Here is a 13350-nt window from a genome sequence, read left to right on the forward strand (position 1 = left end):
TGGCTCATAACCACCTATAACTCCAGGGCCAGAAAAGGACCCAATACCCTTTTCTGACCTCTCCAGGCACCAGGCACAAACTGGGTACACAAACATATATATGCGGTAAAACACTAATACATATAACATCCAAAGAAGAACAGGCGGGGGAAGAAGAAATAACTAGGGCTGGAGAGACGGCTCAGCAGATAAGATTTCGAACTACTCTTACAGAAGACCCAAGGTGAATTCTCAGCACCCCTGTCACACAACTCACACTCGCCTGTAACTTCAGCTCCAGAGGATTCAACACCCTCTTCTGGCCTCCTCAGGCACATTCACTTATATACACACAAACCTCTGCACTTATATACACACAGAGAGAGACACAGACACACACCAATCTTTATTTGGTAAGTGTGGGTGTTTTCCTTGCATATACGTCCGTGCACCATGTACATGGAGTGCCCTCAGAGGTCAGAAGAGGGCATCAGATTCCCCAGGACTGGAGTTATAGAAGGTTGTAAGTCACCTTGTGCTCTTACAACATGTAACCACTGAGCCATCTTTCCAGCCCCAATGTTTTTAAAGGATAAATGACTGTTGAACACATCCAGCTATAAACAGAACATCTGAATCACCTCCTCTGAGGTTCAAGGAACATCAAAGAAGGGATAGAGAGACCAGAAGAGCTGAACAAAGTGGGCAGGAACTAGTGTGGAAGGCTAGCTTTGGAACATGGCATGAATGTTGCACTCTTGAAAATCTACACAAGACTATTCTGCCGTGGGAGCAGAAGGGGCTCACCGGACCCCCAACCCTCCATGAGGATTTCTATGTAGTTAACAGTTGATGGGGAAGGAGACATTTCCTTCAGTGGCATAGTCAATGGTGGAGGTGGAGGTGCTCAGGAATCTGTAAACAAACCCCTACATCCTGGCCATTCTCCTGTAACAACACCTCAAACTCACCGGATGCCATGCTCCCAAAAGGCCATGAAGGAAGAAGCAGGCTAGTTAGGAAGGGGATTAGGAGGAAGGGGACAGGGAGGGTAACAGAAGGAAGAAGTGCATTATGGCTGAGATAGAAGTGTGAAAGTGCTATAATGAAACCCACTGTAACTAATACATGATAAAAAAATAACAAACAGGAAGTCTGAGCAGCTAGACATACATTTACAATACTGAATACATGAACAAAGACCTTCCCATGGGGCTGGAGGTGTAGTTTCAGTGGAAAAGTGCATGCTTAAAACACACACAGTTCTGGGTTCAACCCCCAACACTGGGGGACAAAAGAAAGACCTCTTCAAATTTTATTTTTGGGGTGTGTGTGTGTGTGTGTGTGTGTGTGTGTGTGTGTGTATGTGTGTACAGGAGTATAAGTTCTTAAGTTATCCCCATCTTTCCAGCTCCTTAGGCTCTCTGTATCTTTTGGGTTTTTTGTTTTGTTTTGTTTTGTCTTTTGTTTCTTTTTTGTTTTTGTTTTTTGTGTATTGTAGTTGTGTTGTTCTTTTTCCCTGTCTATAAATACACATTTTTTGCCTACCAGGTGGTAGTGGTGCAGCCTTTAATCCCAGCACTGAGGAGGCACAGGCAGCCGGATCTGGGTGAGTTTGAGGCCTGCCTGGTCTACATAGTGAGTTCTAGGAACTCTGTCTCAAAAACCCTGCCTTGAAAAACCAGAATAAATGAATGAATGAATGAATGAATGAGAGAGAGAGAGAGAGAGAGAGAGAGAGAGAGAGAGAAAGAAAATAGAAAGACCTCTTCATAGAGCAAACGCCAGGCCCAGGCAGTTTCATGCTCTCACATAGGCATCTAGTGTAGACGGTTAATGCACATATGGCAAAATCAAATTTAAACCATTTGAGAATCTTTCCCCCACATAAAAATACACAGAACATGCACATAAAAGTGAGACGATATCAAGAGAGCTCAGTAACACCAGAAAATGAATCTGTGTGTACCTCCAGACATAAGTACTGCTGAAGAAACATTAACCAGAGTAGCACAGGGTGACAGTTTAAGAAAAAGACAAAATTCCTGCCAGTTTCTATTCCTCCAACAAATGGCAAATTCTTACATCTGCCTCTGGCCTTGCCTAGACAATTCTACTCTTTCTAAAAATGCTCTGCATTATTATAATCTTAAGCTCTCTCTTATGTACCAAGAATATGTAAATTTCTCTATCTTGAACTTTTCCAATAACTCCAGTTAGCAAACACCTTTCTCACATAGCTCCTTTTAGTGACTTCCAAAGCAAACTCCAGGCAGGGTGCAATTGTATGCTCTATCAAATATAAGACATAACAAGCGACAAGCACACATATTCCCCTGCTTGTTACCATCCCCAATGCCACATTTAATAAGCTAATGCTACATTAATAACAAGAAATCCTCAGTCAACAAGATATACAGTAAAGTTAACAAAGCATACTAAATTATGCCTAAAAGACTCGGAGGCACTTAATTGAGAATTCCTAATTCCCCACAAAACCATACTGGTCTAGTGAGAGGCTAAGCAGAGCCATGATTCCCAGTTAAATCAAAGAAAGTATTTTTTAAAAAATAAGCACTTAAATCATCGAGTGACATGATATATAATTTGAAAGTGGGGAACTAGCAGTGGCAGAGAAACAATATGAAGGATTCAAGGACAGATCTCAATAGAAGAAAAGACCATTCGATATACTTTATACCAAAGCTACATTAACTCTGAAACTTGAATAGCCTCAATCTGCAGTATATAGAGATTTAATCACACACTGGGAACAACACAGGCTTGAGGCCAAGACTAGCTAAGTCATAAAGACAAAATATGAAAATCATAACAGCTGTGACCATGTGATAAGGTTGGGTGGGTTTCTGCAGAGAAGAAAATGGTAAGATTTTACTCAAATGAAGCCAGAATACCCTAGGTCCCACTGCTGTAGGACCCGTCTTGTCACCATGGACTCATCTTCCTTGTTCTGCCCACTCCTCAACCAACTTGCTCCCACCTGGACCGTGGCACGAAGAGCGTGGAGTCTCATCCCCGGACCCGTGTCCTGCCCACCTCCATGCTGACAACGACCGGTTCTACAGCCACCTTTTCACATTAGGCTTCCCACAGGAACTGCACTAGCAACAGCGAAATCTCAACTCCTCGGCTTCCAACCAAAACCTGCTCTCGCTGCTGCTGGACCGTAGCAAGCACCACAATGACCACAGACACCTGAACCACCCCAGCAGCTTATGCCACAGCCGCCTAACCTCCTTCCTCCCCCAAGCATCGACAGAAACTGTACGTGGCAGCTTCACTCGTAGTTCTAGGTGACTCTCAAGAGTTAACCTTTCCTCCCTTCCTTCCTTCTCTACCCTATCACCTGCTATTGGCTTAGGGCTGCACGTCTTGGATAATGCAACACTCCCCAGGTAAGTGATCCTGCCTTATCACACTCTATCTGTTCTATGGCTATTAAAATATAAATGCCACCATACCTGTCCTCCACTTTGAGCCTTCTGATGGGTCTCCACTGCTGATGAGACTCCACAAACTGACACACATTAACATCTTCAGCTGCCAAAACTGACATCTTTCCATTCTCGGTGCTCGCTCACACGCGCGCACATAAACACAGATAAACTACAAGACAGCACTGTATCCCCTGTGTATCAAGTGGTTTGGGGATTCCTTGGTAGTTCAGTCACCTGGAAAATATTTTAATACCCTACACTAAAGCTTACTCATTCTGGAGATTCTGCCATGACCACCCTATCGGTCTCTGATCAATCTTCTCCCTTCCTTACCTAATATATAATTCTATTAGTATAACATCTTTTAATTTGTTCACATTACACTTTCCACTGTTGGCAGGAAATAACCATCTTTTCAGTCATCAGAACATATGAGGAGGAGCCAGATATGGTGGCACATGCATGTGATCTCAGCACTTGGGAAGAAGCTAAAGCAGGGGAATCATGAATCGAGACTGGCCTAGGCCACATGTCAAGTTCCTGACCAGCCTACACTACACAAGGTCCTGCCTCAAACAGACCAGAGCTAGGAATACAGCTCAGTGTTGTAATGTTGGCTAGAATATACAACGTCCTGGATTTGACACAACACCACTAACCTATTTTTCTTTTTAAGTAAAGCATGGCAGTAAGTCATTCAATAAACAAATGCCCAGAATTAACAAAGCCAATGCTTTTACCAACAAGACTACATCTCACATTTGAAGTACCCACAAATGAAGCATTTTTAGAAAAGATATGCAAATACAAAGGATATAAAATATACAGAATTCAGTAGAGTGGTGGTGGCACACACCTTTAATTTCAGCCCTAAGGAGGCAGAAGCAGGTGGATCTCTGTGAGTTCGAAGCCAGCCTGGTCTACAGAGTGAGTTTCAGGACAACTAGGGCTCTTACACAGAGAAACCCTCTCTCAAAAAGTAAAACACACACACACACACACACACACACACACACACACACAGACAGAGAGAGAGAGAAAGAGAGAGAGATCAAATTTAGGTAAACAAAAATGAATAGGTTATTTGAAAGCCAAAAAATTCTAAGAAATAATTCAAATGGATATGTGTGACAGAACCAAAAGACATTATAAGCAGAATGTGGTTTTAAAAAAAAATATGCCACCGGGCGGTGGTGGCGCACGCCTTTAATCCCAGCACTCGGGAGGCAGAGCTAGGCGGATCTCTGAGTTCGAGGCCAGCCTGAGCTACCAAGTGAGTTCCAGGAAAGGCGCAAAGCTATACAGGGAAACCCTGTCTAGAGGGGGGGGAAATGCCATGAAAACAAAAGCTTGACCTTAAAGACAATGTAGAGTAGAATACAGCAGGGCCTAAAGCAACTAAAGGTCCAGTATCTTTTCCCATAAAAGAAGACACCACAAAAATACAAAACAAACCACTTACCTAAGTAAGCAACTGCTTTGGAAAGTGATAAATTAGTAAACCTTGAGAAAGCCGTTCTAAATAACTTGGACAGTGTTGATCAAAAGTCATCCATTTCAGAACTGGAAGGATCTGAGATCTCATCAGCTCCCCTCATTAACAATGGGAGAAACTGAAGCTTGGAGGAAAAATGAGTTACCAAAGACCCATCACTAGTTAAGATGAGAAATAAGGACAGTAGTTTCCATATGCTCTCCCTGGGGCTCTTCCCACTATAACCACTCTCTTCTGAAGATAAACCGTATGTTATGTTGTTGATTGTATTTACACATAAAATGTTTTTCTTTCATTCTAATAGCCTGTGGGTGGTGCCCAGACTCCATTTAGATGGTAAAAGTGGCTTCCCAAACTCATACCTTACTTTTTACTTCATTTGTCCCTCATAAGAAAACCAGCTCTCCAAGTACAGGTCCTAACAGATTGGATCAGCTTTTGATATTAAGGCTGACACCATACCATGGCATCCTGACTCATTACTCATCCTGGATTTCAAAAGCCAGCTAGTATTCCATTAAAAATACTAACACTTCCTCATCCAGGTGAAGTGGTTTCATTTCACAGTAACAAGAATGAGGAGCAGGCAGGGACAGTGACCAGGCAGGATTATCTTTGAGCTACAGAATTTGAAAGAAACTGACACAATTGAAGAGAATACATCCAACTGATAGAGAATGTAAAATCTACAAACAGGGACCATGCAAAGTCAAGTATCTAATGGCAAAACATAACAGTGCTATTTACTAGCTGGGCAGTGGTGGTGCACGCCTTTAATCTCAGAACGGGGGAGGTAAACACAGGTGGATCTCTGTGAGATCGAGGACAGCCTGGTCTACAGAGCTAGTTCCAGGACAGCCAGGGCTGTTACACAGAGAAACCTTGTCTCAAAAAACAAAAAACAAAAAACAAAACAAAACAAAACAAGAAAAGCTATTTACTAAACCTTCTGTCATGTGTTAGGGACTAGTCTAAGAGATTTACATACATTATTGCTAATCTTCACAACCTGTCATCTGTCCCGTCGGTCCCCCCCCCCCCCCGAGATGTATGACACAGGGAGATAAGCAGTACCAGAATTTCTGCACATAGGACCTTAGAGGTGGCAAAATGGAGTGGGGAGGGAGGGCACGTCAAAATGACGTTTGGTTCTAGGCCTTCTTAAAAAGCAGTAAGCACACTGTTAGCCTGTTCACACACACTGAAGTTCTGAGAATGCCAATGTGTATACACACAGTCGTTTAGGTAAACCTCTCAGCACTATATGAAAACTGAGGACCCCAAAGATAAGCAATTCTCAGTGATAAAGCATGTGAATATGGCCAAGGATGGCCCTTGAACTTAGGAGGGGTCACTTTCTATTCTATCATAAGAACTTATCTATAAATACCCCAGATTGCAAAGTACCATAGCAAATTAGTTGCTAGCAAAGTTTACAAATTATATACGAAAAGACAATATACATCTAGACCAGTATGCATGCACATACTCAAAGCTGCCTACAGCAGGGCTCGAGAATGTCTTAAAGCAATAGAAGTGGCTTAAATGGGAAGGGGATGAAGGGCATGAAACGATGGACTCTCTCAGGAGACTAGAGCTGGTTTATGATAAGCTGGTGCACAAAATTGCAAGAATTGTTGCATTATGCTAAGTACTAGGTTTAATGACTCAATATAATTGAATGATAGAGTATCTTCGTCATAATTTCAGAGCCTGAAAATCAGTTAGGCTCAGCTAAGAGGCATTCCAGAGCCTACTAAGATATGCAGGATAGTTCTTCTCTAGGATACTTACCTCTTAATTGGAAAAATTAGATGCATGTGTGGAAGAATAAAGGGCAGTGTATTCCACAAGAGTGGACTGTCAAGGAGCAGAGGACCTGAAGGATGGAGAAGGCACTGGGGCTTATCAAAAACAGTGGCACACTGTAAGCCAGCCCTTTGGGGGAAACAAGAGTTAGAGTTAGGGGCCAGACCCTGAAGTACATGGAGGGGCGATCTGGGAGGGAGGGAAACCAAATGCTGATAAAGCTATGGAGTCCCAGGGCTCTCGTTTCTGGTAAGCAACCAAATAGGACAGCCACTCTGCAAGTTAGTTTGACAGTGACTTACAAAATACTTATCTTAAGACTCAGGAATTGCAGTCCTCACTATCTACCACAGGATTTTGAAAATGTATGCCCCCCACACAAATATGCAGATTTCCAGAGGCACTTCAGCTATAACTGCCAAAATGTGGATGAATTCAAGATACTTAGTAGGTGAATGAAAAGACTGTGTGGCACTGTCACACAGTGAGATATTACTGAGCACTGAGAAGAAAGAACTGGCTGGGTGTGATGGTTCACATCTGTAATCCCAGCACTAGGGAGACTGATGCAGGACTGCTGAGAGTTCAAGTTCAGCCCGAGCTACATAGCAATTTCTAGGCCAGCCTGTGCTACTATATTTAACCCCATCTCAAAAATCAAAACAAGAATGAAAATACATGAAGGAAACCAAAACACATTTCTAAGTGAAAGAAGGCAATTGGAAAAGGGCATCTTTGGGGTTCAAAAGGCAGAACTATGGAGACAGTGACAAGGTCAGTGGTTCTTAAGAGAGCAATGGCAGCATGAAGCGACTCTGTGCGGCACTGTAATGGTCCATCCATGTCACTAGACTTTTATCCAAACCCAAAGAAGGCACAGCACCAAGCACGAACCCTAAAGTAAACTACAGATTCTGGTTGACTGGAGTGTGCCAGTGTAGTTTTATTTATTGTAACAAATGTGTCATTGGGGATGGTGACAGCAGAGGCCACAGATGAATGGGAACTGGGGCAAAGGGGATCTCTGTACTTTCCTCTCAATAATGCTGTGTACATAAAAGTAAAAGTCCACAATCTTAAAAAAAAAATCATTCAACATACAGATATCCTTATAAAAGAATAAACTAGATGGGTTTGCAAGGACATCTACAGGATACAATGAAATGCTGGGTAGCTGCAACCAATGCATCTTTATATGTACTGACAAACTGTTAAGTAAAGAGGGAATGTACAGAAAGTGTATACAGCACACCCACAGTGCGTTTACAAAAGTTTTATGCAAATACATCAGTATGTGCTTCCATCCTCATGAGCTATCTACAGAAAGTCACAGAACAAAGTTATAAGCAAGCATCTCTGAACACACAGGTGAGCTGACATCAAGAAAGCATGCTGTGCAAAAGATGCTAAGTGTTTGGCTGGGAGATTTAGAAAGGACGTACACTCAAAAGTAGGGTTGCCCAACAGTATAATTGGTGATATCTGAGACTAGATCAACTTTTCTCATGTGGGCTTTCTTGTGTCCTTTTAAAATGCTTACCATCAAATTTGTGGCCTCTACCCAGTGGATGATGGAATTACTCTCTTCGCATACAGTGTGACTACCAAAAATGACTTTGGACATTACCAAATGTCCCCTGTGAGGCATAAGTGCTCTTTGTTGAAAAACAATACTCAGAAGCAACAATAATAATAGTTAACTTACAAAACACTATTGATAACATATTCCTGTAAATTAATAACAAATCTAATACATATATGTATTTAATGTCTCACATATTTATATATGTTTTCCATTCCCCCTCAGATCTACAAATGGCTGCCACATACCCATCACTTTCACAAGCTGATCTTTGAAAGCCCCTCCCAATGATGAGCAGGCAGGCATTCTATGTGCCTGTTCCTCTAGCAGGCTTCCCAGTGATGCCCAAGCCCTTTCAACCTCTGCAGCTGCATTGCATGAACTGAGTTACGGCCTTCTCCATTCCTCCCACCCACCTCCCAAAAACAATAGCTTCTCAATCCATAATCTTCTAGGATGCTAAGGAAGGCAACCACACCAGAGAAACCTAACAGTCAGGTTTTGGCTCAATTTTTAAAAAGCTAATGTAATTAATGACACAGTAAGAACATAATTGCTTGCATTATACAAATAATGTTTCTTCCTGTAATTCCTAAGGACCACACATAGTGCCATTGTTCTAACATCATGAAAGGCATTACTCCTGACTTCAAGGAAATTACAAAGACAGGGATTCATTATAAAGCCAAGAGAGGCCTTAACTAGATTCTCTAAATCATAATTTTATTAAGTATAATGGCATTTCTAATATGCCACATGAAGAGGTGGCCAGAGTCAAGATACTCAACAGGCTTGAATATTTTCAAACAGATCTAACACTGGTTGATTCTCCTGTGTCTTTGCAGAGATCCATGGCACCCTGGCCCTCAGCTCCACGCTCTGAGGTCACTCCAACGCTGCAGTCGGTGGGATGCTCTGGGTTGGTTTCATCATCATGAAATCATGCTCTTCAGATCCTAGCGCTGTGCTGACTGCTTGTATTTAGCTCTCAGGAGGCTGGCTTTTGTTTGTGGAAGAGACCTTGGTGACCTGACTGCAATCAATACACCCATGAGTGGCTATGGAAGACGCTTAAGAGTGTCAGCGGCGAAAAGAGAACTCACCATTCTAACTACTTCAGGGTAAGTCTGCTCTGTCAGGCAACCTCTGCTTACTGTAATGTAGTCCACCAGTTCATTAAGAGTGGAGCGCTTGTACTCTTTCATTTTAAGATCAGATAGCGTGTCCATGAAGTCAAAAATGACACAGCACTGCTGAAGTTTCTTTAGGAACAGTTCAGGCTGCTCTGAGGTTGGAACGTCTAAGAAAGAAAGAGGAAATGGTGTAAGTCTGTCATCAATTCCAGGCAACAGGAGTTCTCTTGAAAGTTACTTCAAAAGCAAACCCAAAAAAACAAGACAACAGTGCTCTTGTTAACACACACACACACAGGCAGGAGACACCATAAGCCCCACACCAGAGACCCCGCCCACGTCTGAGAGCCCCACATCAGTCACTGTGTTCACTTTCCTGCGACTGACTAAATCCTGAGAACCACTTGGAGGTTAAAGTTTAGCCCCAAACACCCCAATGCCAATATCCTTAATATCTCAAATCAGTGAGAAAGACCAAACTTCCCCTTAGAAAGTGAAGCCATAAGTACTGGTTAGTTTAAATTCTTTCACCAAAAGATTGCAAAGCAGAAATATCAGTCTATTCATTTCATGCTGGCATCCTCGGGGTTTAAAGCAATGGCTACAAGTGGGGTTTGTTTTCAGCTTGTCCTGGTTTTGTTTTATTTAGGTTTGGGCTCCACGAAGTTGCTTTGTCAACGAAACTTGGAAAGCCAACAAATGAAGCAATGCCAACAAGTACACCAACTCAGGGAAGTAAGTGGTTCAGTCGGCAAAGTGCTTCCACACAAGCATGAGGACCCAGGTTCAATCCCCACAACCACAGGAAAGCCAGGCATGCTGGTGAACATCTGTAGCCCCAGCTGAAGAAGAGAGAGCATGAGTGGGGCTTGCTAGCCAGGCAGCCTAGCTGGTGAGCCCTGATCCCTGTGAGAGATTCTGCTCAAAAAACAAAGTGAACAGCTTCTGAGGAACATACCCAAAGCTGACCCCTGGACTCATCAGACACGCATGCACACACCCAAGCAAATACACAAAAAAAGCACATCAGAAGTGGTAATATAAGAACAAATTTCACTTGAACTCTATCTTTTGACCCATGTTCTTCTTGAGCAATGAGAAAAACCCACTAGCATCTTTTATTAAAATGTCCCCAGAGGGTCAACAAAATGGCTAGTCACAGAAAAGCATTTTTCCACAACCTGACAATCTTAGTTTAATCATTGGAACCCACATGATGGAATAAGAACGCCCACTCTACAAGTTATCTTCAGACCACTACATGTGTGCTATGGCATGCATGTGCGCGCGCGCGCGCGCACACACACACACACACACACACACACACACACAGCTCAGACATTTGGCTTAGTGTTATCTCCAAACATGACACAGAAGTTTAGGATTACAATTCTCCGGCTAGGAAGGACAATGATCTACAGTTGGCTAGTCCAGCCCTCTCCTATTTCTTTCTACTGCTTTACCTACCCCTGGCCCTATACTGTAGCTTCCCTTGAACGGCAAGGAGAATTATGATCCGTGTGGTGGTTTGAAGAGAATGGCCCAGAGAGACTCTTATTAGAATGCTTAGTCCCCAGTTGGTGGAACTATTTGGAAAAAATTAGGAGGTGTGGCCTTGTTGGAGGAGGTGTGTCACTAGGGGAGCCTTGAGGTTTCAAGAGCCAAAACTACTCCCAGTTAGCTCTCTCCTCCTCTCTGCCTCCACTTGCAGATAAGGATGTAAACTCACAGCTCCAGTACCCACCCTGCCTACCTGCCTGCTTCCATGCTCCCTCCCTTCACGATGGTTCCTGACTCACCCTGGGATACTGTAAGCCCCTGTAAATGCTTCTTCTCTAAGTTGCCTTGGTCATGGTGTTTGTCGCACAACATATCAGTAAGTGACACAATCAGGGTAGGCTCTGCTACCATCATCCAAGTGCATAATTCATTAATACTGAGAATACATTCAGAGGTAAGCAGGTGGAATTCTATTTTTTAAAAGGGGATGATTATCGAGAATTCATGACAGGGAGTTACGGAGTTGGGAACAGTGCTTGGGTCTCTAGCCACACCCACATGGCCTTTGGGCTACTAAAAAGGGACCCCACAGACTTGAGCCAGTTTACCTGACACCTCCGAGGCGAATGGGGACAGAGAAAAGGCTTACTAACGGAACAGCAGCTAAAGGTTAAAGTCTTCAGGGGATTTTTAATTACTCCAAATTTTGATAGCATAGGTTTAACAGGGCCTCCAAATTAGACTGTCCACATGGAGAATGCTTACAAGTACATAGGAAGTCTGAAGCATCGGTAGATGACAGCTTTTTAAAGAGCAAACCATCATTCAAGCAAAAACAATGTCTGTGGTCACTCAACAGATTTACATATTTAACAATTCAAAACAGTCAGGCAGTTGGCATTTAGAAGTTTTTTAATGGTAAGCAGTTGGAATCCATTTATTCATGAGAAATGACGCATTGCAGACAAATCTGAAGCAGGCTATCTACTTCCTAGATGGGACAATAACAACTTATATTTATTGGATATGCTGGGTACACTCTTTGTGTTCAAGTCTAAGCACTTGGACACACTAATTCTCATTTAATCTCTACAACAATGTACATGAATAGGTGCTATTTTCAATTTACTACATGAGTAATTTACAGAAATTCAGTATCTTGCCCAGAATCACACAGCTAATAAACAGTGGAGTCATGATTCAAACTCAGGCCGTGTGGTTCCAGAGCCTGGACTCCTCTACACCACACAGCGTTCAGACGCATGGAAAGACTAAAGACTACAGTCCAGAAATGGGTGTGTGCAAAGGCAGTGGCAGCAGAGGCAAGCAGAGAGAATCACAACCATGCTCCCAGCGCGCCCCCCTTCATGAAGCAGCACTCTGAGCTCCTCCTTGAACCGCCTCCAGGGCTTCCCAGGCAGAGCAAAGGCTTTGCTTTCTATTCTCTGCCCTTTATCACAGATTACACTCCTCAAAGGGCCTCCCTTCATTAAAGAACTTACACAGTCAGGACAAACCACAAGATGCGGGGGGGGGTCCTTAAACAAGTTTTGTAGTAACAGCTGAAAACATTTTTCCCATCCCAACCCAAGAATGAGCTACAAAATCAGTTGAAGAGCCAGAGATGCTTCTAACTACAAGAAGGCTGAGCCAAGACAACACGAACCCAAGCGTTCACAAGAGCCTGGGAACTGGGGACAAAGTCTGTCTGTCTCCCTTTCTCTCTCCCGGTGTCATCTCTCTTCTCTTGGTAGTGGTGGAGAGGGGAGGGAACGCTCCAAACAAGAGGCTCTTCCTGTATGGACTAGCCCGGGACTGCACTCCAGAGCTGTGCCGCCCCAATCTCCATGTCCTCATCTCCCTAGTCCTGCCAGATTGTGAAGGACAGGACTGAACAAGGACCAGGAGTGCTGTGTAGTCCAGAAGGTTTCAATGAAGCACCAGTTTCATATCTGTGGACCACTTCAAAAGCAGGAGGAGAGGGACTCGAGAGATGGCTCAGCAGTTAGGAGCACTGGCTACTCTTCCAGAGGACCCAGGTTCAATTCTCAGCACTCACATGGCAGCTCACCACTATCTGTATCTCCAGTTCCAAGGGATCCAACACCCTCACATAGACATACGTGCAGGCAAAACACCAATAGACATAAAATAAAAATAAATAAATTTAAGAGGAAAGGAGGGAGGAGAGATGGAGGGAGGGAGGGGGGAGGGAGGGAGGGAAGGAGGCCTAGGTACTCTGCTCCCCTGCACTTGAAAAGAGAAAAACCTTATAAATCACAAAGAGAAGATAGCATGCACACAGCCAGTACATTCTGACCATGATGTGTAAGCGACAGTTGCCACCCACTTCCCAAATCCAAATCACCTGAACATCTAAACACTTCTGAAGTA

The 13350-nt window shown here is 43.3% G+C and overlaps 1 protein-coding gene across 2 annotated transcripts in view; it reads right to left on the bottom strand.

Moving 5' to 3' along the window:
- Ppp2r5e (protein phosphatase 2 regulatory subunit B'epsilon) overlaps window positions 1–13350 on the bottom strand; it is a 152137-nt gene that overhangs the window by 58436 nt on the left and 80351 nt on the right. For both annotated transcript variants that reach the window (XM_036205845.1, XM_036205843.1), the window contains exon 3: window positions 9427–9623. In XM_036205845.1, the coding sequence (XP_036061738.1) occupies window positions 9427–9623 (197 nt within the window). The remainder of the gene's footprint in view (window positions 1–9426; window positions 9624–13350) is intronic.

Source organism: Onychomys torridus, chromosome 14 (genome assembly GCF_903995425.1).
Source record: "Onychomys torridus chromosome 14, mOncTor1.1, whole genome shotgun sequence".
In the NCBI taxonomy this organism is placed as follows: domain Eukaryota; kingdom Metazoa; phylum Chordata; class Mammalia; order Rodentia; family Cricetidae; genus Onychomys; species Onychomys torridus.